The 26418-nt window shown below is 57.8% G+C and overlaps 2 protein-coding genes across 4 annotated transcripts in view; both read left to right on the top strand.

Moving 5' to 3' along the window:
• The first annotated feature begins 1008 nt into the window (after window positions 1-1008).
• On the top strand, window positions 1009-15325 carry SEZ6 (seizure related 6 homolog). 2 transcript variants are annotated; one of them, XM_021550931.3, is made up of 17 exons: window positions 1009-1170; window positions 8423-8992; window positions 9065-9198; window positions 10039-10231; window positions 10544-10729; window positions 10804-10972; window positions 11353-11519; window positions 11603-11797; window positions 11963-12101; window positions 12184-12380; window positions 12457-12651; window positions 12731-12922; window positions 13002-13199; window positions 13296-13334; window positions 13440-13560; window positions 13641-13743; window positions 14272-15325. In XM_021550931.3, exons 1-17 carry the CDS (start codon window positions 1107-1109, stop codon window positions 14302-14304), a joined length of 2895 nt encoding a protein of 964 aa, XP_021406606.2. In that variant the 5' UTR covers window positions 1009-1106; the 3' UTR covers window positions 14305-15325. The 2 variants fall into 2 exon arrangements, with proteins under 2 accessions (XP_021406606.2, XP_021406607.2); XM_021550932.3 differs by having other exon boundaries at window positions 14288-15325.
• Window positions 15326-16094: 769 nt separating this feature from the next.
• The window catches only part of PHF12 (PHD finger protein 12), a 31155-nt gene continuing 20831 nt past the window's right edge, over window positions 16095-26418 (top strand). The window contains exons 1-2 of one of the 2 annotated variants that reach the window (XM_021550860.3): window positions 16095-16281; window positions 16582-16763. In XM_021550860.3, coding sequence (XP_021406535.3) covers window positions 16216-16281; window positions 16582-16763 — 248 coding nt within the window. In that variant the 5' untranslated portion in view covers window positions 16095-16215. The remainder of the gene's footprint in view (window positions 16282-16581; window positions 16764-26418) is intronic. The other variant, XM_085557361.1, reaches the window with a different exon arrangement.

Below are 26418 nucleotides of genomic sequence, written 5' to 3' on the forward strand. Positions count from 1 at the left end.
ACCCCCGCCGGAGGTGGCTGCGTGGGCTGTGTGTGCGGCGGGGCTGGCCGGGCTGCGGGGGATCCGGCGAGGCGAAGCCATCTGGGCTTTTGGAGGGATGGCGAGGGGGTTATTAAACAAAGAGATTTTTATTTTTTTTTTTTTTTTTAGTATATTTTTAACACCCGCAAGAGCCGTCCATCAGCCAACACGGAGCTGCTCGGTGCCGGTGCCAACACCATCTGCCCATTGCAGGGCTGGCTGCCCTCCGGGACCCCGAGGCAGCGGGCTGGGGAGGGGCTGTTGGTACCCACCATAAAGAACACCGACCCCGCTCTGTGCCGTTCCGGGTCCAGGTGTCTCTGCTTGGAGGATGATGAGCCCAGCCCTAATTTGGGCTATTTAGGGATGTGGAAGAGGAGACCGGGGAAAGGGAGGTGGCTGTGCTGAGAGTGCTGTAGGGTGGGGAGGCAGGATATGGTGAGGTGGGCACCGAGCACGTTTCCCACAGGCCTGGGTGCCTCCCGTCCCGAAGGGTTGCCGGGATTCGGGGAGGAAGAGGGGGTTAGGCGATCCCCCTCCCCCAGCCTTCATCGCCAGCTTTCGCGGGCGCCGCACTCGAAGAGTTACGGCGTGGGGGTGGGGTAGCAGGGAGGAGCCCCCCCCCCTCCCAGCCTGCGGGATTGGAGGGCGCCTCGCTCGGAGAGTTACGGCGAGGGGTGGGTGGGGGAGGCCCCCCCCTCCCCTTTCATCCCTGGAATTAGCGAGCGCCTCACTTGGAGCATTACGGCCGGCCCCCCGCCCTGTCCCTGGGATTGGCGAGCGCCGCGCTCGGAGCATTACGGCGGGGGGGGATTAGAGGGGGAGGCGGGCAGAGCCCCCCCCTCCCCACATCCCCGGCGCTGGGTGTGCGCCGCGCTCGGAGCATTACGGCGAGGGGGGGCTGAGAGGGAGGCGGGCAGAGCCCCCCCGCTCCTTGCATTGGTGTGCGCCGCGCTCGGAGCATTACGGCCCCCCCCCTCCGCCGTCCCCGGTATCGGCGGGCGCCGCTCGGGGCGCCGCCGCCGCCGCCGCCGCCGCCGCCGCGCCCGCAGCGGAGCTGTCCGCGGTGCTGACCGCCGCCGGCCATGGGCCCGCCGCCCGCGCTGCTCCTGCCGCTCCTCGCCGCGCTGCTCCGCGCCCCGGCACACGGTAAGCGCCCACCGACACCCCCGGTCATCCCCGCCGTGCACACCGACCACCCTTGGCTACCGGGTGGCCTCAACCCGCCTCCGTCGCCGTCAAACTTTGCCAACTCGTGCTCGCCCCCCGGTGCGGAGGGGACGCTCCCCCGTTTTCCCCCGGTGAACCGAGAATCCCCCCCCACCCCCGCTCCGTTATCCGCCCCTCCGGGGACGCGCACAGCGCTTTGCAGCCGGGCTGGTGCAACGCCGCCCCCGGCAGGCTCCGGCGGCAGCCCCGCTGCCGGTGTTACCGGCGGGGGGAGCATCGCTGCACCGGGGGCTGGGCAGGCACGGCGGACCCGCTCCCGCGGTCACCGAGCCCTTCGAGCCACCGTCGAGCTGGCTATGCCGTGAGCCGGTCCCTCCGTGCGGTCCCCGCTGCCCCGTGGGGGGCACCGGGGGCATTTGGTTCTTTCCTCCTCTCTCCCCTGTTGGGGTGACCCCTCCAGCTCCGCGGGGGACACGGGGGACGCAGGAGTGGCGGGTGCTGGTTTGCCAAGGAGAGCAGCCAACACCCAGCTCGGCTCCTTGGCTCTGCCACCCGTGGGGCACCGGCAGTCTCGATGCCTCGTGGCTCCGCTGCCCCAAAAATAGGCTCGGGGACCCTCCAAGACTTGGGGACATGTGTCAGGGATTGGGGTGCCCCGGAGCACTGTGGCCATGCATGGGGCGATGGGCGGGTCGTGCTCCAGCCCTGCTGGCCCCGGTGGGATGCGGGATGTGGGCACCGGCTGCAGGCAGCAGCCGTGCGGGAGTTACATAAACTCCCCATCTGGCGGCGGAGCCCAGCCGGGGAAGGGCGCCGTGGCCCCGCGCCCGCTGCTATTCCCAGCTCGCTCTGCCGCCTGGGGCTGCTGCCACAGCCTTCTTTCTTGGGAAAGGGAGCGCATGGAGACAGCAAGTGGGGCAAAGCCACGGCACCCCCATCTCCTGCCCCGCTGGGGGGGCAGCAAAACTGGAATGGGGGGTCCATATCGCTGGCTCTGTCGTGGGAGTAGGGTAGATTTCCCCCAAGGGAGGCTGGTGCTTACTGTGTCAGTTTAATGATTTCTAATGAGCAATTACCTCTAGTCAGTCCCCTAATTTCTGAATATCAATAAAGTTAATTAAACACTGCATGTGCATTTCCCAGAGTCTTAAATGTAGGGATGCCCTGGGAGATGCTGAGCTTTTCCCAGGGCTGGGACCCATGGGGTCCTGTCCACCCTGTATCCCCTCACCATGTACTGGGAGCTGCCTGTGTGGTTCGTGCCTCAAACCCTCCATCCTCCCAGGGGTTCCATGCAGCAGTGCCATGCTCAGTGTCACTGTGGCCTTGACTTGGCATCGATGGGCTGGTGCATGATGGGGATGAGCTGTGGGTCAGAGGGACATGGGGTCAGGGAGTCTTGGACCTCTCCTCCAGGTTGGGGAGCTTTATGATGTGATCTGAGAGGTGGCAGTGCAGGGTCTGATCCTGTCTCTCTCCTGCCCCAACTGTGGGGCACCACCAGCCCCTGGTGTCCACAGGGATTTGCCCCAGCAGAAAGTGGGGTCTGGACCTCAAGGCACTGGTGAAGCTGAGGGGTACGGTGCCAGGCATAGCTCCATCCATCCTGACCCACTGCAGCCCTTCTTCCCAGCTCTCCAAAGCTATGGCAGGCCAGGCATTTTTTGTGAAGGTCATCTTAACCACGCTGGAAGGAACTTCTTGTAATTTGGGGTCCTGGCAGCCTGTGGCATTAGGAAGCAGCACAGGCTGTGGCAGGGGGCACAGGGCCTGGCTGTGCCCCCATGAGCTGTGCCACAGCATCCAGCATCACCCAGATGCACTGTGCCCATAGGGGTAATGCCTTTGGGGGACACGGTGTCCCTGGGGTTGTGGGGGCTGGCTGGGGTCTCAGTGTGAGGAGGGGGCTGGGGAAGGAGGCAGACCCTGCTCCAGTAATTACCGGCGCATGTGCTCGTGCCCTGCGTGCCTCGGAGGAGTTCGTCACCGCCACGCTGCCGTGCCGCCAGGCCGGGATTATCTGGATAATGCTCTTAAGCCAGGGAGCGGGAGGGCAGGGCTGTCCCGAGGGGATGTGGGGTGCAGGCTGAGCCGAGCACCCCCACCACTGCCCGGGAGCCAGCCTGGTTGCTGCAGGGATCGTCCGTGGGTTTGCAGCGGCGGGGATGAATTCAGCGCAGGGTGCTGTGCCAGGCGGGGCTGCCAGGCACTGGGGAAATGGGGTGCAAAGAAGCTTGGGCAAGGACATGACAAGGGCACCCCCAGGCCTGGTTTGGAGCAGCAGAGAGCCCCCACCCCTACCTGTGCTGCTGGTGGGACCCCCAGGCTGGCACGGGGCTCCTGGAGCGTTGCTCCCTGCGTGCAGCCCCTGCTGGGGTGGGGGCTGAGGCTGACCTGGCTGTGGGGTCCCCTGGGAGCACCAACAGCCCCCGGGGGAGGCAGATGAAGTTGTGTCTCCAGTGGCTCTGACGGGAGAGGATAATTTCGCCTCCAATCAATTCTTTAAATGCGCACAATTGAAAGATTGCCTCTGAAAGCTGCCTATAACCAGGGAGGTAATGGATTCCCTCCAGTCACAGGCAGGAGCTCGGGAGTGGCAGCATCCCTTCCTCCTTCTGCTGGGGAGATGGGGACAACTGGAGGACCAGCACTGCTCCCACCACGAGTAACCTCGGGTGGGTGAAGGGGTTGGCTGGACCCCTCAGAGGCAGATGGGTATGCCTCTATCTGCCTGGCTTGCTGCCAGCCTGCCCTGTGCTGAGACCTGGCCCTGCTCATCACATCCTCCAAGGTGTCAGGGGGTCCCATCAGCCAAGGCTCAGGATCTGCTCGGCCCCCAGCCTGCGGGGGAAGCGGCAGGAGCCAGCCTGCACGCTCGCTGTGCCAGTAGGAATTATTACATATATAATTTAAATGCAGTAACGAGCTGTGCTGAAGGGATCAAATATTAATCAGCTGCAAGAGCGCTGCTCTGACCCTGTGAAAATGGAGAGAGGTGCTTGAAATGCCAGATCAGCCAGTGGTGGGTGGTGAGCGAGGTGATGCTTGGGCAGGGCAGGCTCTGGTGGTCCCCAGATACCCTTTGGGGGGTAGCAGCAAGGGGCAATGTTGGCTGTAAGATCAGGCCTGAATGGCTTCTAGAACTGGCTGGTTCATCCTCTAGGGAAAGCGGCGCTTCGGCAGGATGTGGGGCTGGCTGAAGAGACAGTGCTGGGGGCAGCTGGAATGCTGGCTGTGGCAGGAGCAGGCGGCGATGGGAGGGGATGGTGTCTGCAGGAAGTATGACATGGCTGAGCAGCCCAACGCAGAGCCCGACAAGCAGCTCTCGCTCGCCTCCCGCAACCGATTTCAATTACTGTCTCCGGCAGTGGGCGGAGGGAAGGGGAGACGGAGCTGGGTGGGCAGTGTGGCCCTGCTCACCCTGCCTGACTCCTGCCCATGCTGGGAAGGCGTCCTCAGCACCCAAGGGTGCCCCGAGGGTTGGGTGCTCCTCTGCTGCTCAGAGGGATGAGCTGTGCTGGGTCCTGGGGGAGATCAGAGCTTGCACAGAGCTCCATGGGGGCCTGGCACCTACATCATGGCCATTGCGGGGTGGCACAGAGAAAAGTGCTGCCCAGCCGTGGGGTATTCATCACAGGAAATGCCAGGGGAGGGGCTGGAGGGACAGATTTAGGTGCTGTGAGCCCAGGGAAGGGGGACATGGCACCGCACAGCGCTTGGGTCTGAAATAGCAGCAGACACACAATTTATCACCGCTGCTGCCACGCGGGGAAATTGCTGTAGAAACCCATTAGCTCCGCAGGGAGAGCGGGGAAGGGGATTACATGGGCTGTGCGTGGCCAGGAGGGAACAAGGGCACCGTTGGCATGCACCAGGTGGGAAGGGAGGAATGCCCCAGGGATGGGCACCCAGCTGGTGCCCCGGTGCCCAGCCGGTGCCGGTGGTGCTCCGCGTGTCAGCCGGCGTTCGGCCGCCGCGATGCTCCAGGGAACCAGTTGCGGTGATGTGACATGTGTCAGCGGGTAAATGACTGTTCAATTCAAGGAGAATTGCAAAACATACAAGGTCAAACGCTTCCCCGCCAGCGCTGCCATGAATATTAAAGCCGAGCTCCTCCGATAGCTGCCAGGGCTGGCGGCCGCACCCGCCAGCAGCGTCCCCGGGCACCGGGGCAGCCCCTTGGGTCCCCGCTCCAGCTGCTCCAACAGTCCCAGCTTGGTCGTGGGCATCTGGGGTCAGCGGTGGCGCCAGCGTGGAGGTGGCCATGGGGTGGGTGGCAGGATGTGGATGTCAGCATCGGTGCCATGGGTTTGTCCGTGGTGACAGCAGGGTGGCAGAGGAGCTTGCTGCACTGTCCTGCCCGTGCCCACCCGCCCCTGCCTTCGCCCTCACACGGTCTGTGTGCCCCTGCCTGCATCCGCCCACCCACGCCTGCATCCCGACAATGCCTGAATTCCCACACTGCCTACACCTGCCCTCCCACCACCTGCACACACCCGTATTCCCTGCCTGCTCCTGCCCACGCTGCCTTCACACCTGGAAGCAAGTCCTGCTCCCTGCCCGAGGTCCTCAGGGCCACCAGGGCAGGGGGCAGAGAGGGATCTGATATCAATAAGGTGTGTTCCCTCTCCTGTTGCTGTTGTGGGGGCCGGGGGCGGTGGGACGGGGAGGCTGTGGGTGCGGGAGCATGGTGTCGGCTGCCTGACAGCTCATTCATCACAGCTGCTGGCCCTGACCATGGGGGCAACGCTGGATTGGATTCTAAATTAGAAAATAAACCTAGAATCTTGTGAGGCCCTGCCCTCAACCCCGTGCCAGGCACCCGCCTGCCTGCACCTCCCGCCTGCCCCTCCTACAGATGGGGAAACTGAGGCATGGAACGCCGCTGTGCCAGGGTGCTGTGATGCTCCTGGGGCCAGCGAGGGCCCTGCCCTGTTTCCTCCCTGAGTCGGGCACTCTGTTATTGCTGTCTTGGCGGGCAGCATCGATCGGGGCTCCCTGGGCGGCCGCGTGCCGCCTTATTTATTTATTTGTGACAGCAGGCAGCATCGATTCCCGCCGGGGGGGCCGGATTAGTCTCTGGCATCTCCCGGCTGCTGTTAATAAACTCCTGCCCGCCAAAGCCAATGGGAGGGATTAGGACCCATCCCGGCTGTGACCGTGGCCAGCATGTTGAGGGACCCCAACAGGTACATGGCTACCGGGGGCTTGGCAGCCCCTTTGCCCACCCCGAGTTCAGCGGGGTCGCTGTTGGGGGGCAGGGCCCAGAGGGGTGTGTGCTGGGTAGCCAGCCCCACGTCAGCAGTCCCTGGTCACCTTGGGGACATGGGAGGGACATAGCTGTGGCACTGGAGATAAGCTGCTTAGAGACATCTGCGGAGGATCTAAGACTGTGGTGTTCACGGGGCATGGGTGGCAGCAGCTGGGCACCCTCTGCCTTCCCACGGTGTCCTGAGCATCCTGCATCCCCAGAGGGCCGAGAGTCCCAAGCATCCGCTCGGTGCCAAGAGCATCCTGCAGTACCCAGAACCCCACACAGAGCCCAGGGCAGGGCCTGGTGCCAAGACTGCCCAGCCCAGGGCCCTCAGTGTCCAGGTGGGACCTGTTGTAGGGTCCTTGCTGTGAGGCTGACCTTAGCCAGTAGCCTCCATGGGAACCACCGTGCCTCCCAGCACTCATGCTCATGAACAGGAGTGTCCAGGGGTTGGGTGGGCACCTCTAGCCCAGCCTGCACCACACAGGGCAGTGCTGGTGGTGCAGGGCCCAGCCCTGAGCACTGATCTGCTATTAAAGCCCAACAGAGATTTTGGTGCCCTTCAGTATAAACTCATTAACTTTTATGTTCTAATAAACGGATCCCATTAAAATATAATTCTGGCCTTGCTGGGGTGCAAGCAAACCCCTTGGAGCTGGTGAGGGCAGGTGTCCCTGCTGTGCCTCAGTGCCCAGGGCATTATCATAGTCCCGGCACGATGGCAGGGGGGTGCTGGGGACAAGGGGTGGGTAGCAGCGGTGTGAGGATGCCTGCCAGCACCCAGCAGCTCCCCACTACGCTGCACACCCAAGATAATGTCTCTTAATAGTCCCTTAAAAGCAGCAGTCGCAGAGTAATTAATCTTCGCGGGGCCCTGCCCTGCTAAGGATAGGGATAATTACCCGGTAATTGGCAGTATCGTGTCATCAGTGCCTGTGCACGGCAGTCAGACGTGCCCACACTACCGTGGCCTCAGAGGGATGCTGGGTGTCACCATGGCACCCCGGTGGCACTGAGCTGTGCCCAGCAGGAGAGGGGACGGTGCTGTGCCGGATCCAGGAGCGGGAGATGCTGGGTGACTCATTAGGGCTGATTAAATTCTTTTATTTTTGGTCTAAAGGCTGTAAGCTGCTGGGCTGGGCATGCTGGGGATTTGTTCAGGGACTAATGCCTGGGAGGGACAAGGGGCTGCCACAGGGGAATCCCTATGGCTGTGGGTGGGAGAGGGGGGAGCATCGATGGGATGGGGGGCTCCCGACAGACCCACACTGCTCAGGGACAGCCTGCCTGGGAAGAGGCTGAGCTCTCAGGCAGCCTGGAGAGGGGTGCAAGTGTCCAGGCTCCCGAGACATTCCTGGCACATGTGGTCATGGTAATCACCTGTATGTCTGCACCTTGGGAATGTGCAGACCCAGGAGAACCTTGGCACGGGATGGCCACTTCTGTGGTGAAGGATAATCTCTGACCAGGGAAACCTAGCCCCAGGGCTGTCCCCATCCGGGGTGGGCAGCCCTTCACATGGTACATGCTGCAGATGTGCCTTAATTAGCCGGAGCTTAATTGCTAGGGCTGCCCCAGTGAAGGGTATGCTGGGGAGAGGGTGTCGCAGTCCCGCTGTGTGTGGCTGATGCATTTGTTTGCCAGCCTGGTTTTGGGGGAATACTGGTGTGCAGGGAAGCGTTGGCCCTTGGAGCAGCGCTGGGCTGTGGTGCAGGGCTGGCCCATGGGAAGTGTTGGTCCCCAGAGCAGCACAGGTGTGTGGCAGTGCAGCAACATCACTCCCCAGAGCTGCATCCACACCTGATACAGCACCAGTCCCTGTCCAGGCCCTGGTCCCGGGTGCCACTGAGGGCACAGTGCTGGTCTGTGATGAAGCATCACCCCCTGGTGCATCACCAGTCCCCCGTTCTCTGTCAGTCCCCAACACAGCATCGCTCCACATGTTCCCCAGCATCCCAAACTCTTTCCTCCCTCCAGGCTTCAATGGGCTGGCAAGGAAGACAGGGGAGAGCGCTGAGGTGGAGCCGACGGCGCTGCCCACGCCGGCGGAGCGGGAGGCAGAGGCTCGCTTCGTGAGCACGGCGCCCACGCTCAAGATCCTCAACCACCACCCGCTGCTGGAGGACCTGCTGCACGAAGCCTTCCTGAAGAAGGACTACCTGGCCCAGGCGCCATTCCTGCCTGCTGGAACGGGCCCTCTCCTCCCTGCTGGCGCCCTCCAGCCTGCCCCCGGCCCCCCAGAACCTGAGCCCTCACCCCGCACCCCTGCCCTGCCCCGGCCTGCCTTCCCCACTGACCCGCTGACCACGCCAGCGGGGCGCCCCGGGCCGTGGGGGGAGGCGTGGGGGGCTGTGCCAGGTGCAGACCCCTCGTGGTCCCTGTCTGGGGTGCCAGAGTCAAGCACTGCATCCCCCAGCCAGGCCCCCACCACGGCCAGCACATCCCTGGCACCCCGAGCTGGGGCCACCGTGGTGCCTGGGGATGAGGAGGGGACCACCACCACCTCCACCATCACCACCACCACTGTCACCACACTGCAGGGGCCAGGTGAGAGTCAGGGAGGGAGTCAGGTGGAACCAGGGTGAAGTGAGGCTAAGCTGGGGTTTCTTCTGTCACCAGCTCCCTGCAACCGGACGCTGGTGGGTCCCGAGGGCTGGCTGGTGTCCCCAGAACCAACTGGTGTCCCCTATGATGGCAACCTGGACTGCACCTACAGCATCTCTGTCTACCCTGGCTATGGTGTGGAGCTCAAGGTGAGCTGAGGGCTGAGGGTGGGCCAGACAAGTACAGACAAGTGTGGTGTGCTCCCTACTCTGTGCCATGGCTGTGTGTCTGTGCAGGGTGCAGCAAACACGTGGTCTTGTCCCTGTCCTTGTCCCTATTCCTGTGTCCCCATGCCAAGAGAGCTGGCTCAGGACACTGCCTACCCTCAGGCCCCGGCACAGGGATGTGGGTACATGAGCTGGTGGGATGCCCCAGGATGCTCTGTGCCCACCAGCTGCTGTGGCTGGCACCCATCACAAAGAAGTGCTGTGAGATTTAATTAACGAAGCCCTAATGGAGAAGGTGTGAGCAGTGCCAGCAGGTGCCATGCTGTGCTGCAGGGTCAGGAACACCCAGCACCCATCTGCCAGGAGCAGAGGCTGACAGCAAACCCTGCTGTGCTGAGGCCTTGTGCTGCTCCTGGCAGTGGCAAATGGCCACGTGTCCCCATCTCTGCTGAGGCCACCGCAGGGCAGTGGCTGGTGGTGAGCCAGAGGCAGCACGTCCACCACCAGCCCCGCTCCAGCCCGCACTCACCAGTCCTGCTGCTCCTCACCATGCAGCACGGCTTAATTAGCATCATTAATAGCAAATTATTCCAGAGGGCAAGGCTGGCTGTCTGCAGGGCTGTGCTGTGGTGCTCTGGCAGAGCCGCCGGCTGGGCCCTGTTGCTCTTGGCGTGGGGGATGATTTATGGCACTGCTAACCATGTTTGAAAGGTGCTGCCCTGCACAGACAAGCTCCAGTGGGCTATCGACTGCAGAGAAGCCACTCAAAGACCAGCTCCGAGGCAGGTGATGCTGTGGTGGTGACACTTGTGTCCCCTGCAGGTAGAGAACATCAGCCTGGCAGAAGGGGAGACACTGACGGTGGAGAGCGCGGGGGGCCTGGAGCCCAACCTCCTGGCCAACGAGTCCTTCCTGCTGCGGGGCCAGGTCATCCGCAGCCCAGCCAACCTCCTCACCCTCCGCTTCCAGAGCCCCCGGCCCCCCAGCCCTGGTTCCTACCACTTTCACTACCAAGGTATGGGGCTCAGGCCCCTCTGTATCCTCTGGGAGCTTCCCTGCCAGCGTGGTGCTAATTTGGATTGTGGAGAAGCACCTGGAGTTTATCTGTGTTTTAAGTGGGCACTGACTAGGTGAGGAACGCTCACGGAGAGCTAATTGGCCATAGCAGTTATAGATTAATTGAGCATAATTCTCAGCAGCCATAGGCACTGTGTCACTCAAGCCCTGCCACACCCAGGCATTTCCAGGGCTCTGAGGAGGCAGTTTCTGGGTTCTGGGAGGGGTTCCATTGCTCCTCAGCCTTGGTAACACCACCACCTGCCCCCAGCCTACCTGCTGAGCTGCCCCTTCCCAGCACGGCCGGCTTTCGGGGAGGTCTCGGTCAGCAGCTTGCACCCTGGCGGGGACGCCCGTTTCCGCTGCTCCACGGGATACCAGCTGCAGGGCGCCCGCCGGCTCGTCTGCCGCAACGCCACTCGCCCCTTCTGGAGCGCCCGTGAGCCCCTCTGTCTCGGTAAGCACGGGCACCACGGGGACACGGGACGGCTGGCACGGCAGCGTCACCCGCTGATGGTCCCTCTCCCCCAGCGGCGTGTGGCGGCGTGGTGCGGAATGCCACGGTGGGACGCATTGTCTCGCCCGGCTTTCCCGGGAACTACAGCAACAACCTGACCTGCCACTGGCTGCTGGAAGCGCCGGATGGCCACCGCCTGCACCTCCACTTCGAAAAGGTGTCACTGGCAGAGGATGATGACAGGTTTGGCGCAGACTGGGGGGGCTAGGGGTGTGGGGGCACCCTGGGGCAGCCCCTCACAGGGCCATGTGCAGGGATGAATGCTCTTGGCTATATCCAAGGATGGGTGCCATTGGCCGTATCCTAAGATAGGATCTGTCATGGATGGGTGCCGTTAGTCACATTTAAAGATGGGTGTTGCTTGCCATGGCCAAGTGTGGCTACCTTTGGCCACTGGCCATAGTCAAGGTGCTGTTGGCCACATTCAAGGAAGATAACCTCTGGCCATACCCAAGGATGGTGCTGTTGGGAATGGCTGGCGTTGGAGGCTACCATCCATGCCCAAGTGTGGCTGCTGCTGGCCATGGCCAGCAGTGCACCCTGGCCTTGTCATGCCTTGTCAGGCTCATCATCCGCAACGGCAACAACGTGGAGGCACCGCCGGTGTACGACTCCTACGAGGTGGAGTACCTGCCCATCGAGGGGCTGCTCAGCACCGGGCGCCACTTCTTCGTGGAGCTCACCACTGACAGCAGCGGGGCCGCTGCGGGCATGGCGCTGCGCTATGAGGGTATGGGGCCAAGGGTGTAGCGGGTGACCCAAACATCCCTGTGCCCACCTGGCTCCTGCAGACCTTTGCCCCTGTGCCCGCAGCCTTCGAGCAAGGGCATTGCTATGAGCCCTTCGTCAAGTATGGGAACTTCACGACCAGTGATCCCCGGTACCCCGTGGGCACCACGGTGGAGTTCAGCTGTGACCCTGGCTACACGCTGGAGCAGGGCTCCACTATCATCGAGTGCGTCGACCCCAGTGACCCACAGTGGAACGAGACAGAACCAGCGTGCCGTGGTGGGTGCTGGTGCTAGAAGGTGCTGGGGGTTGCTGTGTAAGGGGCATGAGAGATACTGCAGCCGTGTTGTTGAGTGTGATGGAGCTGAGGGACATGGTGGGTGCGGGATGCGGGTGCTGTGGCAGGTGCCCCGTGGCGGTGCCAAGCCCGGTGTGTGCCCACAGCGGTGTGCAGCGGGGAGCTGACGGACACGGCTGGAGTGGTGCTGTCACCCAACTGGCCAGAGGCATACGGCAAGGGCCAGGACTGCATCTGGGGGCTGCACGTGGAGGAGGACAAGCGCATCATGCTGGATGTCCGCGTGTGAGTGCTGGGATGGGCCGGGATGGGGATGGTGGGATGGTGGATCTGTGTACTCCCTGCCCTCACGGCCCCACTGCCCCAGGCTGCGGCTGGGCTCGGGGGACATGCTGACCTTCTACGACGGGGACGACCTGACGGCGCGCATCCTGGGCCAGTACACGGGCGCCCGTGGCCGCTTCAAGCTCTACGCATCCACTGCCGATGTCACCGTCCAGTTCCAGTCTGACCCCGGTGCCGGTGCCTTTGCCTATAGGCAGGGCTTTGTCATCCACTTCTCCGGTGAGGCCCGTGGTGGGACAACACCCCTGGTGTCCCCAGTGTCCCCACTGCCCTGCTCAGCCTTCCATGCCCACAGAGGTTCCCCGTAATGACACCTGCCCTGAGCTGCCGGACATTGCAAATGGCTGGAAGACGTCCTCACAGCCAGAGCTCCTCCATGGCACTGTGGTTACATTCCATTGCTACCCCGGCTTCCAGCTGACTGGCACGGACCTCCTGATGTGTCACTGGGACCTGACGTGGAGCGGTGACCTGCCCTCCTGCGAGCGGGGTGAGTGGTGCCCACCAGTGACCCCCTGCCCTGCAGCGCATCCCCAGCCGCTGTCACCACCGGTCACTCCTGCCTGCAGTGACAACCTGCCGGGACCCTGGGGATGCTGAGCACAGCCGCAGGGTGGTCTCCAACCCTAAATTCCCGGTGGGAGCCACCGTGCAGTACGTCTGTGACAAGGGCTACGTCCTGGCGGGCGCTGGGACCCTCACCTGCCATGACCGCGCTGCGGGGGGACCCAAATGGAGCGACCGCCTCCCCAAGTGCATCCGTGAGTTGCGCGTCCCCTCCTCGGGCATATCCCCCGAGCCAAGGGCGAGCGCTGACGCCGCCGTACCCCTGCCTCGCAGCGGAGACCTACGAGCCCTGCCACAACCCCGGCGTGCCGGCGGGCGGGCGGCAGAGCCCGGAGCGGCGGCTGTACCCGGCGGGAGCCACCCTGCGCTTCTCCTGCACCGCCGGCCGGGCGCTGCTGGGCGAGAGCAGCCTGCGCTGCCTGCCCGGACACCCCTCCCGCTGGAGCGGCTCCCCTCCCATCTGCAAGGCGGGTGAGACCACCACCCCCCACCCCGGCACCCCGCCGGCACCGCTCAGCACCCCACTTCTCACCCCTGGTGTTGGTTTCTTTCTCCCGCCTCCTCCAGCCTCCTACGATGAGTTTTACAGCAACCGCAACCTGGATGGTAAGGGCGAGGGCGTTTTGGGGTGCCAGAGCGTGGAGGGGCACCCAGGGTGCGGCCGATGTGGGGTGTCCCCTGGGTGAGCCCCCAAATGTCCCTTTCGGACAGCTGTGGCCAAGGCCGTGCCCTCGGGGACAACGCTGGAGGGCACCAACGTTGCCATCGCTGTCTTCCTGCCCGTGCTGGTGGTGGCCCTGCTCATCGGGGGCATTTATCTCTACTTCTCCAAGTGAGTGGCCCGCTGGCCCCTGTCACCCCATGCGGCCCCATGGCCCCCCACTACCCACCCCAGCTGCCCTTTCCCCACAGGCTCCAGGGGAAGCCGGCTCTGCAGCTGCCCCTTGCTGGCTCCCACCCCTATGACCATATCACCGTGGAGTCGGCTTTTGACAATCCCACCTATGAGACAGGAGTAAGTACTGGCCTCCACGCCCCCCGTCTGGGGCTGGGCACCCTGGGGACCCTGCACTGCATGGGCCACCTGTGCCAGGGGCTGTGCATGGGCTGGGACGGGTGTGGGATGGGGTCATGTGTTCCAGGAACCACACATTATTTAGGAGACGCATCCAGGAACAACACAGGGGATGGGACATGCACCCAGAGACCACCCATGGGATGATGTATATCAGGATGGACATCCAGTTGGGGACCACACACAGGACAGGACATCAACCCAGGGACCACATGTGGGGTGGGATATCCATCTAGGCACCACACATTGGTTCAGACAATCATCCAGGGACCACACACACTATCTGGGATATCCATCCAAGGACCATGTACAGGATGGACGCTGATCCAGGACCCATGGATGGGATGGGACACGCATCCCCAGGGCTGTCGTAGTCTGGGATGTGCCCCCAGGTCTCTACGGGATGGGAGATGCCCAATCCCTGTCCCAGGCACCCCGTTGCACTGCCGAGTGTCCAACCCCTTGCAGTCTGTTTTCTTTGCAGGACACGAGGGAATATGAGGTGTCCATCTAGGTGTGGGCAGCGTGGAGCTGGGCGCTGCAGCCACCCCTCCCGGGCCCCCCCGTGCCCACCGGCCCCCGGCACGGGCTGGGAACACCTCTCCCAAGGAGACTCAAGCCGAGCGCTTGGCAGGACCCACCTGGGCACCGGCCACCCCCCTGCCACCCCCAATTCACCCAGACCCCCGTGGGATCTGCCCGAGCCCCACTGTCACCCAGCCCCCCGCACTGGGCTCGTGAGAGGCTGAGCCAGCGGGGGTCCCCGGACCCCATCCTGCCCCCTGAGCCAGCGGGGGTCCCCGGACCCCATCGTGCCCCCCTGAGCCAGCGGGGGTCCCTGGAGCCCATCCTGCCCCCTGAGCCAGCGGGGGTCCCCGGATCCCATCCTGCCCCCTGAGCCAGCGGGGGTCCCCGGATCCCATCCTGCCCCCTGAGCCAGCGGGGGTCCCTGGACCCTTCCCTGCCCTTCGGGCTCCATCCTTCCCCCAGACCCCGCAGGGGGAAAGCAGCAGCCCCACAGTCCGTGCGGCGGAGGAGTGACACGGGCAGGGGAAGCGGCGCTCTGGGGACCCCCAGGTAAGGACAGGGCTCCCCGGAGCTGCAGCGAGCAGGGGACAAAGCCCCGGGGGTGGCCGAGGGGCTTGGGTGGCCATGTGGGTGTCCCCCCGCCCCCCACCCAGCACACAGGGCTGGTCTCCCCACGACCCTGTGTCTCCCAGCGCCGCCACGCAGGGACGTGTCCCTCCCGTGTCCCCAGCATGCTGCGTGTCCCCCCGGCCCCCGCTTGCTTCGCCCTCACCGGGGGGGTCCCTTCCGCCACCAGCGTGTCCCCAAGGCGCGTCCCGGCACCCGGAGTGACGGGGCGGGCAGGGACACCGGGCATGGCTGTGCCGCCTCCCACCGCCGCGTCCCGCCCGGGATGGTGGCCCCGGCCCCCGCCGCCCCCTCGGTCTGGAGGGGACGCCGCCCCCCTCCCCATCTTTTGGTTGTTTCATTAATAAAAAATGGTGTTTTAGAAGAAGCGATGGCGTCTTCTTCAGCGGGGCCGGGCAGCTTGGAACGGGGATACACCCACACATACCCCCCCCACCCCACCCCAGCGTGGGCCCTGAGCCCACCTCATCCCGACCCCCATGACACCGCGACCCCCACGCCCCCTATCCGGTGCGCTCCGGGAGGGGAGCACTGCCGCTTTAAGAGGCGTGGCCTCTGCCGGGGTGACGTCACGAGAGCGGCCGCGCGCCGCGCGCCCCCTGCCGACGGGCGCGTGCCCCGCCGCCCCGCCCCGCGCCGTTACGTCACTGACGTCCCCGCTGGCCCCGCCCGCTCGCTGGAACGTGACGGCCGCCACGCGCCTGCGCGAGAAGGGGGCGGGGAAGGGGCAGGGAGGGGCGGAGCCGAGCGGGGAGGCGGAGCCACTGCGCGTGCGTCCCGCCGCCCCCCCGCCGCCGCCGCCGCCGCCGCCGCTCCAGGTCCGCGCGCGGGAGGCGGAGCGGAGCGCGCAGGCGCGCGCGGGGCGGGCGGGGCGGGGGCGCGGAGTGCGCGTGCGCGCGGGGCCCGGAGCGTCGGCGCCGCCTGTGCGCGGGGCGTGCGCGGTGCGCGAGCGGCCGCGGCGGGCGCGGGGCCGCCGCCCCCTCCCTCCCTCACACACCCACCCCCTGCGCGGCAATGGCAGCGGGCGTCGGGCCCCCCGTGGCCGCCCCCGGGCACGGCTGGAGGAGGAGGAGGGCGACGCGCAAGCCGCAGCGGCCCGTGGGATAGGCCCCGCCGCCCGCCCGCCCCCGCCGCGCCGCGCCCCCCCCCCCCCGCCGCCGACTCGACGCGGAGCCGCCGCTGAGGGGCCGCCGCACGTCCCCGCCTCGCTCCCTCTCGCCCGGGGGGGGCTCTCGGGGCCGCTCCTGGGCTGGATGAATGTGGGAGAAGATGGAGACCAAGACGATCGTCTACGACCTGGACACCTCCGGGGGGCTGATGGAGGTGAGGCCCGGGAGGCGGCGGGGGGAGCCGGGCCGGGGGGGCAGATGGCGAGGGAACCCCCCCAGCCCGGAGCCCCGTGGCCTTAGAAGGAAGTGCGGAGGGACGGAGGCAGCTCGCCCTGCCCCCGGAGAGGCCCTGCCGGACACTGGGCGGGCGGGGCGGGCCCGGCCGGGGCTCTGTCCCCCCCGCGATCCCCTCCCGGAGGGCCCGGGGTCGCTGTCCCCCCGGTGGGCTCGGGGAGAAGGGCGCTGGGTCCGTGCAGCCCCTCAGAGCCCGCTCTGTCTGTGTGTGCATGTGCAGCAAATCCAGGCCCTCCTGGCTCCCCCCAAGAGCGAAGATGGGGAGAAGAAGAGCAGGAGGCCCGAGAAGGAGCCCAGGCGAAGTGGCAGGGCCACTAACCACGATAGCTGCGATAGCTGCAAGGAAGGAGGGGATCTGCTGTGCTGCGATCACTGCCCCGCCGCTTTCCACCTCCAGTGCTGGTAAGGCTTGGCGCTCTCTCCCTCCGGATCTGCCCAGAGCACCTTCCCTCCGGCCGCTCCCGCTTCCCGTTAGGTCCCGGGGAGGGGGGGGACGTGGGGCCGGCTGGAGCAGACAGGAACAAAAAGGAGGTGCAAACCCCGCTTGGGTCCATCCCTCCTCAGACTTAACCCACGGCGGCCGAGCTGAACCCTCCTCTGGCTGCTTTCTGGAGGGTTGGGGGTCCACCCTCCTCCTTTCTTTTTGTGCTGAGCAGCGGGCGAGAGGCCTGGAGGAGGAGCGAGGCCGCTGGCTGCGCGGCCTGGCTGCCTTGCTGCTGCCCCTGCCCGGCCTTCCGCCCTCCCCAGCGGGAACCTTCCCCACTCCCCCCTCTCCAAGGGTGCCTGGCTTGTGGGAGACCCTCCGGAGGGCCCTGGCTGGAGAGGGGGAAACCCTGGTGGCGTCTCCGCACCAGGCCTGACGTTCCCAGCGCTTCCGTGCTGCTGCAGCTGCTGGGAATAATGGAGGTTGCTGTCTCTGTGTCTCCCTGCCTCACTGTTTACAATATGGCGACCTTCCTTTAAATTATATTTTTATTCTCAGCGCCATTTTGGCTGCATATATGACTTCCAAACCCTCGCAACACTCCCCACAGTATCTCAAACGTGAAAATACCTTCCCCGTGGAAATCCAGGCCTCCAGGCTTTAACGTTGGCCGGGTTTATTCCTTTCCCTCCTTTTTTCTCTTCCTCCTTGCTCTTCCGACCTGCTTGCGTGCTCCGTGGGGATGTCTGCCGTGAACTGGGGGGCTGCCGGGTGCTCTTGCTGGGAGTTGTGTGGCTTTGTTGATGAAGGCAGAGCTTTCTGCATGCAGATCTGGCTGCCGGCTGGGAATCGAGGTGCGTGTGGAAGCGGTGGCAGAGCTCGAGGTGCTGGAGGCTGCAGCAGGATGGGCTCTTGCTGCCTTCCCTCACAGCTTCCCAAGCTCTCCCCGCACAAAGCGACACCACGCCAAAAGCGCCTCAACTTTCCGCCCCAAAGTTTTTCCTTTTTCTGCACCCGGAGCTTGGATGCATCCTGAAATCCCCCCTTTCAACAGTTGACAGAGGCGGGCGGTTTGTGTTAAATTAGCACTGCCAGAGAGGATAATGGAGTGGAGGAGGGAGCGGGGCAAGTCAAACAGCTGGAGCTTGGGAGTACAGAGTATTCTTCCTTAGGGGAGATTTTTTAACCACATTCCTTTCTCTCTTTCATGCTTTGGAGCTTTGTTTGCCACCCTGTTACAGCTGTCTCCTCTGCGCTTTTTTTCCTCTCTCTGTTGTTTTTTTTTTTTTCCTTGCTTCTTTTTCTGATTTCCATTTGCTTGCTGGCTATTCTGTATTTCTATGCTAATTGAGGGTCTCAGAACACTTACTAAACTGGTTGCTGATAGCAGGGAAGCTGAGTGTGCGGTCACAGTCCTGTAGGGAGTGTCCCGTTAGCAGCATGTAGCCAGGCAAACCCGACAATGCTGTAGCACGCAGCCATGACATCATCCCTCCTACCCTGAGGAAGTGCTACTGGTGGTAGTGCAGATCCTCTAATATTTACTAGCAGGATAGTAATTATCATTATTTTTCATCCAGTGTCCTTGATGAGCTTTAATTTAAGGGTGGTTTTTTCCTTCTGCCGGGCGTAGTTGTTTTTGGATGCAGCCAAACGCGTCCTGAGCGTTCTCCTAGCGAGGCTGAAACTTCCCGTTTTGGGATGGAAGAGCTGTGCCTAAGGCTGCAGAGTTAACTCTGAATCCTAGCTAAGTCTGACCATAAATGACACCACTTTTTGCCTAAATTTCATGGCTTAAGTTGGCGTTGTTTTTGTAGTTAGTGAGTAGGAAACAACCAGGTAAATCAGATACCTGAAAAGCTTTCACTGTACCTGAGCTAGTTGCATTATAATTGTATAAGAATTTATATAAAAATATTGTATAAAAAATACATATATATATCTTTGGCTAACTAGTCACTCTTCAGAACAGAAGTGAAAGAGCAATTCTAAATACTCTCTTTCACTCCATTTGTTGCCTCTTCTGGGGTTTCTCAAGCAATCCCTTTGACAGTAGCCCAGACCCTGCTGTGGGAGGTGGCACAGTGTGGAAAGGCTTTTTTGTCTAAAGGCCTCCAGCTTGGGCCTGGTTCTGCCTCCCTCCTCCTGAACCTTTGTTGGACCCTTGGCTATGGCCTTCAGGTGACCTAGGTTGTCTCAAAGGAATGCTCAGGTTTTGTTTTCATGTGTCTTCCTATTACCTCCTACACTTTGCTGAAAGTAAACTTCCATTCTGGATATAAACTTAGGCATAAAGAAAGGCAGCTCTTGCAACTTCCTTTCTGCCTCTTTTTTTTTTTTTTATTTAAAGAATAGTAGCTGTACTGGAAGGCTCGGTTTAAGTCACTTGAATAGCCCTGCTGGAGCACTCTTAACTGATTCGTGTCAACAACTTACCTGTTCTCTGAATATTTATTGTGAGCTTTAGTACCAAGTTGAATTTATTATCAGTATAGCATAACAAAAAAAGTAGCTTTTAATTGGTCTAGGGTATATGAGCAGTTGATTACAACTGTCTGGGAGAGGCCATATTACAAAAGAAAAGGATTTTCAGGGGTATGATTGGCTCAAGTCATGCAGTCAGCTGGAGACAAACCCAGCTTAGCTTTGCAGGAACTCGTGTTGCTCCTTCCTGTGTAGAGAAGGTTCTTCTGTATCAAGATGTTTAAGGCTATAGTGAGTAAGTTGGCTTTGCTAGGTGTGTGACCCTCAAACTTCAGCAGTTTGCCTTAACTTCAGTTTAGCACTTGAACCCGTTGTCCTCTGTGGAAAACAGAAGGCAGAGGCCAAAACTCCGGAAACTTTTGGAGTCTGATAGTATTACACATCTGAGGTGGTAAATAACAAGTGTTGTTGGTACACTGTGGAACGACTGCTCTCCTGAATTGACGTGGGTGGAAGTGACTTCCCAATTCATCTGTTGGGGTGTCAGCTTTTCCCACAACTCCATTTTGGAGTCACTAGTTCAGGAAAGCTGCTATGGGTGCTCTGAGAAGCCAGAGGACTCCAGCCTGGCTGGAGATAAACTGGCTTGGTGGGAGGGATACAGGAAAGTGTGAAATCCCTGCCAGATACTTAGTTTCAACATACTTGGATTAATATCACAGTCAGGTGACTCTCTTCAAGTTTGAATTTACAGAGGAAGGTTTTTTGGGTCCCTAGGAATTCTTGAAAACAGGACATGGGATTTTTAGCTCTGAAGTTGTTGTCTTGTTCTGCTATTTGCCCACAATCTGCTGCTTTGGGTAACAGTGCAGAGTGCATTTCCATCCTGATGTTCTGCCTTAGCCCAGGCCCCCAGGAATGGTGCATACTCCTTCTTTACATGATTGAAAACCAATTTTCCAGTGCTACTTCTATTCTTTCCCATTTATATCCTCCTTCTGGCAATGTGATTGTTAGAATTCCCTATGTTTTCTTGAGCTTGTAGTAAACTTGATTCACATTGAAGTGGGTTTGCAAAGTGACTGATGTTGCAAATTCATTACGAAGGATTAGAAAGATCCCCGGGAGAGGAAAAGTTTAGTTAACAAGCTGGGGGAGGGGAGTGACAACAGGAGGGAGAACCAACACAGAACAGTTTTGTGTTTGTTTTTTTTTTTTTCTCCCTCTTTTTGTTTTTTTAAAAAGTCTCCCTGCCTGAGTTTCTGGTTGGAGGAGCCCAAAAGCACAAACCTCGCTGAATGCTGCGGTTCAAGTCCCTCTTGTAAAAATCTCATGCCGCTGGCTGTGCAGCTCTGCTGGCATGGCAGAGTGACCTCAGTCCCTTAAAGCTCACCAGTTACGTAAATGACAGTGCCAGTTTTGTGGCACGGCTCAGCAAAACGTTTCCTTGTAGCTGGGCTTCCTCACTGCTGTGCTGGGAGAAGTGTGTTCTGTCCGTACCAGGGCCTGCTACCTCCATCAAACTTTTTGCAGCACCTCCTTGTGTTTATATTTGCAGTGTTTGGCTCATTTCCCCTCCGATTTGGCAGTCTTCACCCAAGTGCTGGTGTCAAAGAACAGGAGTAACAGAGCTGCAAAGTGCAGCAGAGGAAGCTAAACTAGCATTTTGGTATTTTCTATGAGTCACCTTGTTTTAAGTGCTTCGAACAAAGAATGGAAAAAAGTTGTGTTTGGCTGGTAGGGCATCAATAACTCTTTCCTCACCTTATTCGGTCTAAAATGCCCTGTTGACTTGTTCCAGCTTTGGATTTTTACATGAATATGCCATCTGTGAGTGGAGAAAAACAATGGCCAGTCTGTTGTCTCAGTTAATCCTTCCATTAATGGTCATCTTGGGCCTGCCTCAGGTGTTCCAGGTGAATCTTAGAATGGTCTGAGGCATCTCCTGCTGCAAGGAGTAGCAGGATGTCCAGGAAGATGCTGGAGAGGCAAACTTCTTACCTAATAGTGCCTAGGAACGGGTTTCAGTACATCAAATTACATCACAGCTTCAAAAAAGCTTGTCATTTTAAGTGGAGGAAGCTTTTATTATGAGGCTTTCTGTTTATTTGGGTTTTTTTTTTAACAGTAAATGATTGGCAAACCCCTACTTTAATGTTTATGTAATTGCATATTGAAGGTCAGAGTAAGCTGTTCTGTTCCCAACATTTAAATGTATCTATCTTCACCGATACTTTGTTAAAACAATATTGGTTTAAGTATGTGCTTTTAAAAAAACCCCGACTTTTGTTTTTATGTATCGCTGGTTCTGATATTTTGGGAGACTTGGGGCCAGCCTAGGCTGGATCCTGAGGCAGGAGGAAGTGATTGCCCTGACTGGGTTTCTGGCAGCAGAGGGTCACTGCGTGTGCGCCTGCAGATGTGGTAACATGATCAGTCTTGGCAGCTCTGCTCAGCAAAGTTGTACCAGTGAGATTTTTCACTCTCCTTATTTTGTCCTAAATCTCTCTGTGCAAAGGCAGATAAGGTCAGCCTAAATCTATGGACTTCAGCTGGGGGCTTCAGCAAATCATTCACAGTACGAATTTGAGGAACTCGTGATTGGGTGACTGGCAAGCCACCACTCTCACCTGGGTGTGGGGATGTTGCTCGTGTTAAACTGTGCATGAGCAGATTTTGCACTGTGGGCAAGAACTGGGGATTTGGATTGAACCATGGGTCTCTGCTGCAATTCCCAACATCAGTGTGGAGTGATAGGGGCATGGCTTTGGGATTCTAAAGTCGAGGATTCAAAGTTGAGGAGGGGGATGTTTAGCTACTTGACTTAGGCTTTGCCTTCAAGACGTGGCTGCTGCATGGACTGGTGTTTCATCAAACACCTGCTTTGTTCCAAAGCTGTTTAAAATGGCACAGTGGGAGACTGTGAACAAGGAAAATTCTCCGTGGTTTCGTACCTTGGCTTGGGAAAGTGCCAGTTTTATGTTGACCACGACTTGTGGAACTGAGAAATCTTTTTTTTGTGCCACTGTGAGGTCCATTTTTGAGTTGACTCTTCAGGAGCAGGAGGCTGCAGGGTTTGCTTCGAGGTGGGGTTCACTGCTTTGTTCCTGCTGCTCCAGAGCTGGTCTTTCCTGGTATGTCAGCCTGCAGGCATGACTCATGGGAGCCTTTCACAACACAGAAAGGTCTTCCCAGAGGAATTCCAGCTCCTCCAGGCATTTGCAAAGGAAATTCTTAATTGGATTAGATTCATAATACTAATCTGCTAATGACTGTTTGTTATGGAGATCTTGGCACTATCTTGTAAATATATTCACCTTCCTTTAGCTGCCTTATGTCTTTTTATCACATACAAGCTCAGCGTTGTTAAGATTGTACTGCCGCCAGCAGATCTGATAGTTGGGAATGGGCGACTACTGTGTTTATTACACAAGATCTTATAAAGCTCATAATTCTTTCCTCTCTCTCTCTCCATTTCACGGTGTTGTTTAGGTGGGGTACTAAAAGGGAAGCAGTGGTAATTGGCATGTCTGACATCCGGCTGTACTTCTCTTACCATGGGTGTGAAGGACACCCCGGGTGGGGAGTGCCTCTGTGCAGTTGTCAGTGACAGAACTGTGTATTTTTAGTAAGAATCAGGACCAAACAGGCATTTCGTCCCTCCCAAAAAGGGCCTTTATGGGATGTAGGTGCTGTTGTGGTGGTGTGAGGAACACCTGCAGTAGAGCACTGCTCCTGTGTTTCCCTGTGTAAGATTGAGTCAATTTGAAATTTCAATTGTAACATCGATACTGAAACAGTTTTTCAACACTAACATAAATTCTTCTATTTATTGACCCACACACCAGTGGATGTTAAACTGCTTTTGTTGCTAGACTGACTCACTGGTATGTGTCAGGTTTTTGAGTTTTTCCTGTGCTCTGCAGCCTTTCTTAATCCTTGAGTCAGTAGCAAATAGCAGGAATCTGTTGTGGAGAAAGGGAGCATTTACTTCCAGAGCAGGAAAGAGGTATATCTCCCTGAAAGCAAGTGTGACAGTCTGAATATTTAGGAAGTGCTGTCTGTTGGAATATAAATTATGTGAGAAGGATGTACCCATTTTGTTTTTTTAAACCACTCAGGAAGTTCTCTTGGACTTGTGAAAATGCAAATGTATCTGGGGATATAACATGGCTTTGTTACAGGGGTATGAAAGAAGTGAGTGCAAGCAAAAAGCATCTTGCCACGTCAGGTTACTGGCTAGACTTGTGATTTTTGTGACACAGATTGTCAGAGCTGGCTTTTCTTTCTTATAGTAATCGATTTGTGCTGTCTCCAGCTCCACTGCTCGCTAGATGTCTGCCCAGCTTCCTCGAAGGAACACTGCAGTATCCAGTAACTCTGTAAGCTGAGTAAAAATAGTGTTGTAGCTTCCCTTTAATAAAGGGGTTGACACATACCAGTTGTAATGCAACCACATACCTTTTTAGGGTATGGAGTAAATGCTTCCTGTAGCCAAAAATGAAGGGGGGGGGGGAAGAAAAAAAAAAAAAAGGTTGTATAAATCATTCTTCCTGTTGGTGTAGCAGATCTTGAGCACAAAAGGCAAAGAGCATCTCAGCCAGCTGGGGGGAATCGAGTGCCTGAACCCAACTCTAGCCCATTTCTGCTGACGTCTGCTCTGCATGATCACTGGAAGCAAACTAGATGGAGCTGGAGATTACCGACTTTGAACCCTGCAGAAAGCACTGGCCTGAGGATACAATTTAGCAGGCTGAAAACCCCATGCTGAATTTCTGGCAAGCACTAGTGATTGGTGTGAAACACCTGCCTGTACAGCCTCTGACTTTGGGCACGGCATCATGTGAACTTCCCAGTGATCTCTGTCTAGAATAGCAACAGGAGCAAGATATGAAGGTGATCTGGAAAAGGCAGAAAAGAATGTATGCCCTGCTCTAAGGATTTTTTGTTGGGTTTTTTTTTTTGGTGGATATTTCTGTCTCTGCTCATTTTTCTCTCTTCCCCAGCGTTCTTGGGAAAGCCTAGTCCACATGTAGATGTCAGAATTACACTTCACTTGTGCCTGTGTGAAGACAAAATCATGCTTTTGCTTTTATGGGTCTGCCCTTCATCCTCTTCTGATGTGCTGCTTTCCTTTTTTCCACCTTATTGCTGCTGTCCTTTCACCCCTGTCTCCTTTGAACACATTCAGTATGGCCAGGGCTGAATGTGTTCACTTCTCAGAAACCTCTCAGACCTGTGTTTTGATTATTTTTTTTCCCACCAGAGATGTCTCTTCATTTATTGTTCTTTAAAGACAGAATTGGATGAAGTGATTCTCACCAGGGCTGTGTTGTTCCTCAGCCTCCTTTCTTTTCCCTGATGCTGCCCTATGTGTCATCCTGCTTTGAGAAGATGACTTCTAATCTGTTAAGAAGATGGTGCTATAAAGACCTGAACACTTAATAATGAACCTGGACATTGAATTCAGGCTATTGTTGCTATTGTCTGCAGCACAGGCATGAGTGATGCCTGGGAAAGAAACTGGAGTCAGGATGTGCAAAATGTCTGAATTTCTGTGTCTGACCCACATTTTTCAAAGTCAACAATTCTTCCATCAACTTCCATAGTTTCTGATTATAAATACAGAGCTGGATGGTTCCCTATACGTTTCAAATATCAGAGTTCATAACCAGTCAAACTAATAAAAAAATAAGAATCAAAAACCCTCACTGCAGTTCTGGTGGTACTATACACTCTTTAATGCATATTTATTTTTATATATGTATGTGTTTACCTATATGTGTAAGTTTGGTATCTTAAACACAATACTTCCTTTAATTTTTTGTCAGCTGGACATTAATGAGGGTAATAACTAACAGGTTGTCTAGGGAATGGTCTCTGTGGGCCAGGTTCTTTCTATAAATAGAAGTAACTAATTACATCAGGTGATCACATGTTTACATGCAGCTTATCCAGTTTATTGGACCCTCCTGCTCATCAGGTTGGAGGCAAAAGAGTTCTGCTTTGTGCCTTGGTGGATACTTCTTTGCTTCTCCATGAACTTGAGGATTGCCTGTGCATGAGGGAATAGGGAGGAAGCAGGACCCCAGTGAAGGCAGGAAGGGAGCTGAGGTAAGGTAGATAAACACCTGCTTCCATGATGTCCTCTTCCCAGGATGGGATTAGCAGGAGTGGTTTGATGGATTCAAGTAAATTAGTTCATTGGCATTGAAATTCACAGATTACTCACAAAACTTATGATACACTCATTAAATGGTACCTGGTTCTTAGGAGCACAGTGGTGCTGCTGCCAGAGCCTTGGACTGCTGGCCAAGCCCTTGAAATGTTGAACACTGGCAGGTCTAGATAGCAAAAATAAGCACACAGTGAAGGAAATTTTGGGATCTAGCATACCCAGCAAAGCTGCTGCTTAAACCTCGAAGAGCTCAAGTCTTCCTCCACTCTTGTAGCATCATGTAGATAATGTAGTGTACCTTTATTTTTTCACTGGATACATCTTATTCCTTGCTGTCTGCCCATATAATGGTATTTCAATGCTGCTTCTGTTTTCTGTTTTCTGTCTGTTGCTGAACCCTTATTTCCAGCTTTGGCCATGCTGTTGGAAAGATGTGCGCTAAGAACATGCAGCGTTCCAGATGAATCTGAAGTTTGGTGGTCTCTGCATTGGTGCTTGAGAAGTATTTGGCTTTTTCAGGAATATTATTGTTGTACAGCTGAGTGTCACAATTTATCCATGTTAATGAACAGAACTTGGAGACTTCACTGAATAATTTGAGGAATAAGAGTGGGGGAGAGGAGGGTGCTGATAGCTTTCCTAATAACCACCTCTGAGGTAACTGAAATCTGACTTGTGTCTTCAGAAGCTTTGTGTTGATGCAAGAGTAAAAGAGGAAGGTAAAGGAGTTGCAGTGGGGAGGAACTCGCCGCGGGCTGCAGCTGTTGGCTTGTTTGGTGTGGTTTTATTCTGTCTAAGGTAGAGGCTCAGGGCTCCAGGTGTCCTCCTCCAGACGGGTTTGGGAGCAGCTGTGAGCAGAAGTATGTAGCTTGGGCACAGTAAAAATGTTCCAAAAAGCTGAATTTGTAAATGATGCAACTTTCCCTGTTTCTCAATGGGGCTCTTGTAATGCCCTGACAGTGAGGTTGGTTTCCTGGTTTGTTTTAGCTGCCATTGAGGCCCTGCTGTAGGAAGCCAGGGAGCCTTGTTCT

Source organism: Lonchura striata, chromosome 19 (genome assembly GCF_050655825.1).
Source record: "Lonchura striata isolate lonStrDom1 chromosome 19, ASM5065582v1, whole genome shotgun sequence".
NCBI lineage: Eukaryota > Metazoa > Chordata > Aves > Passeriformes > Estrildidae > Lonchura > Lonchura striata.

What these genes read in the sequence shown, in the direction of transcription:
- SEZ6 (XM_021550931.3), top strand. Translation starts at nt 1,107, where the DNA reads ATGGGCCCGCCGCCCGCGCTGCTCCTGCCGCTCCTCGCCGCGCTGCTC. An exon ending in GCTCCGCGCCCCGGCACACG is followed by an intron (nt 1,171 to 8,422) that starts GTAAGCGCCCAC and finishes TCCTCCCTCCAG; the next exon opens with GCTTCAATGGGCTGGCAAGG. An exon ending in CAGCAACCGCAACCTGGATG is followed by an intron (nt 13,335 to 13,439) that starts GTAAGGGCGAGG and finishes CCTTTCGGACAG; the next exon opens with CTGTGGCCAAGGCCGTGCCC.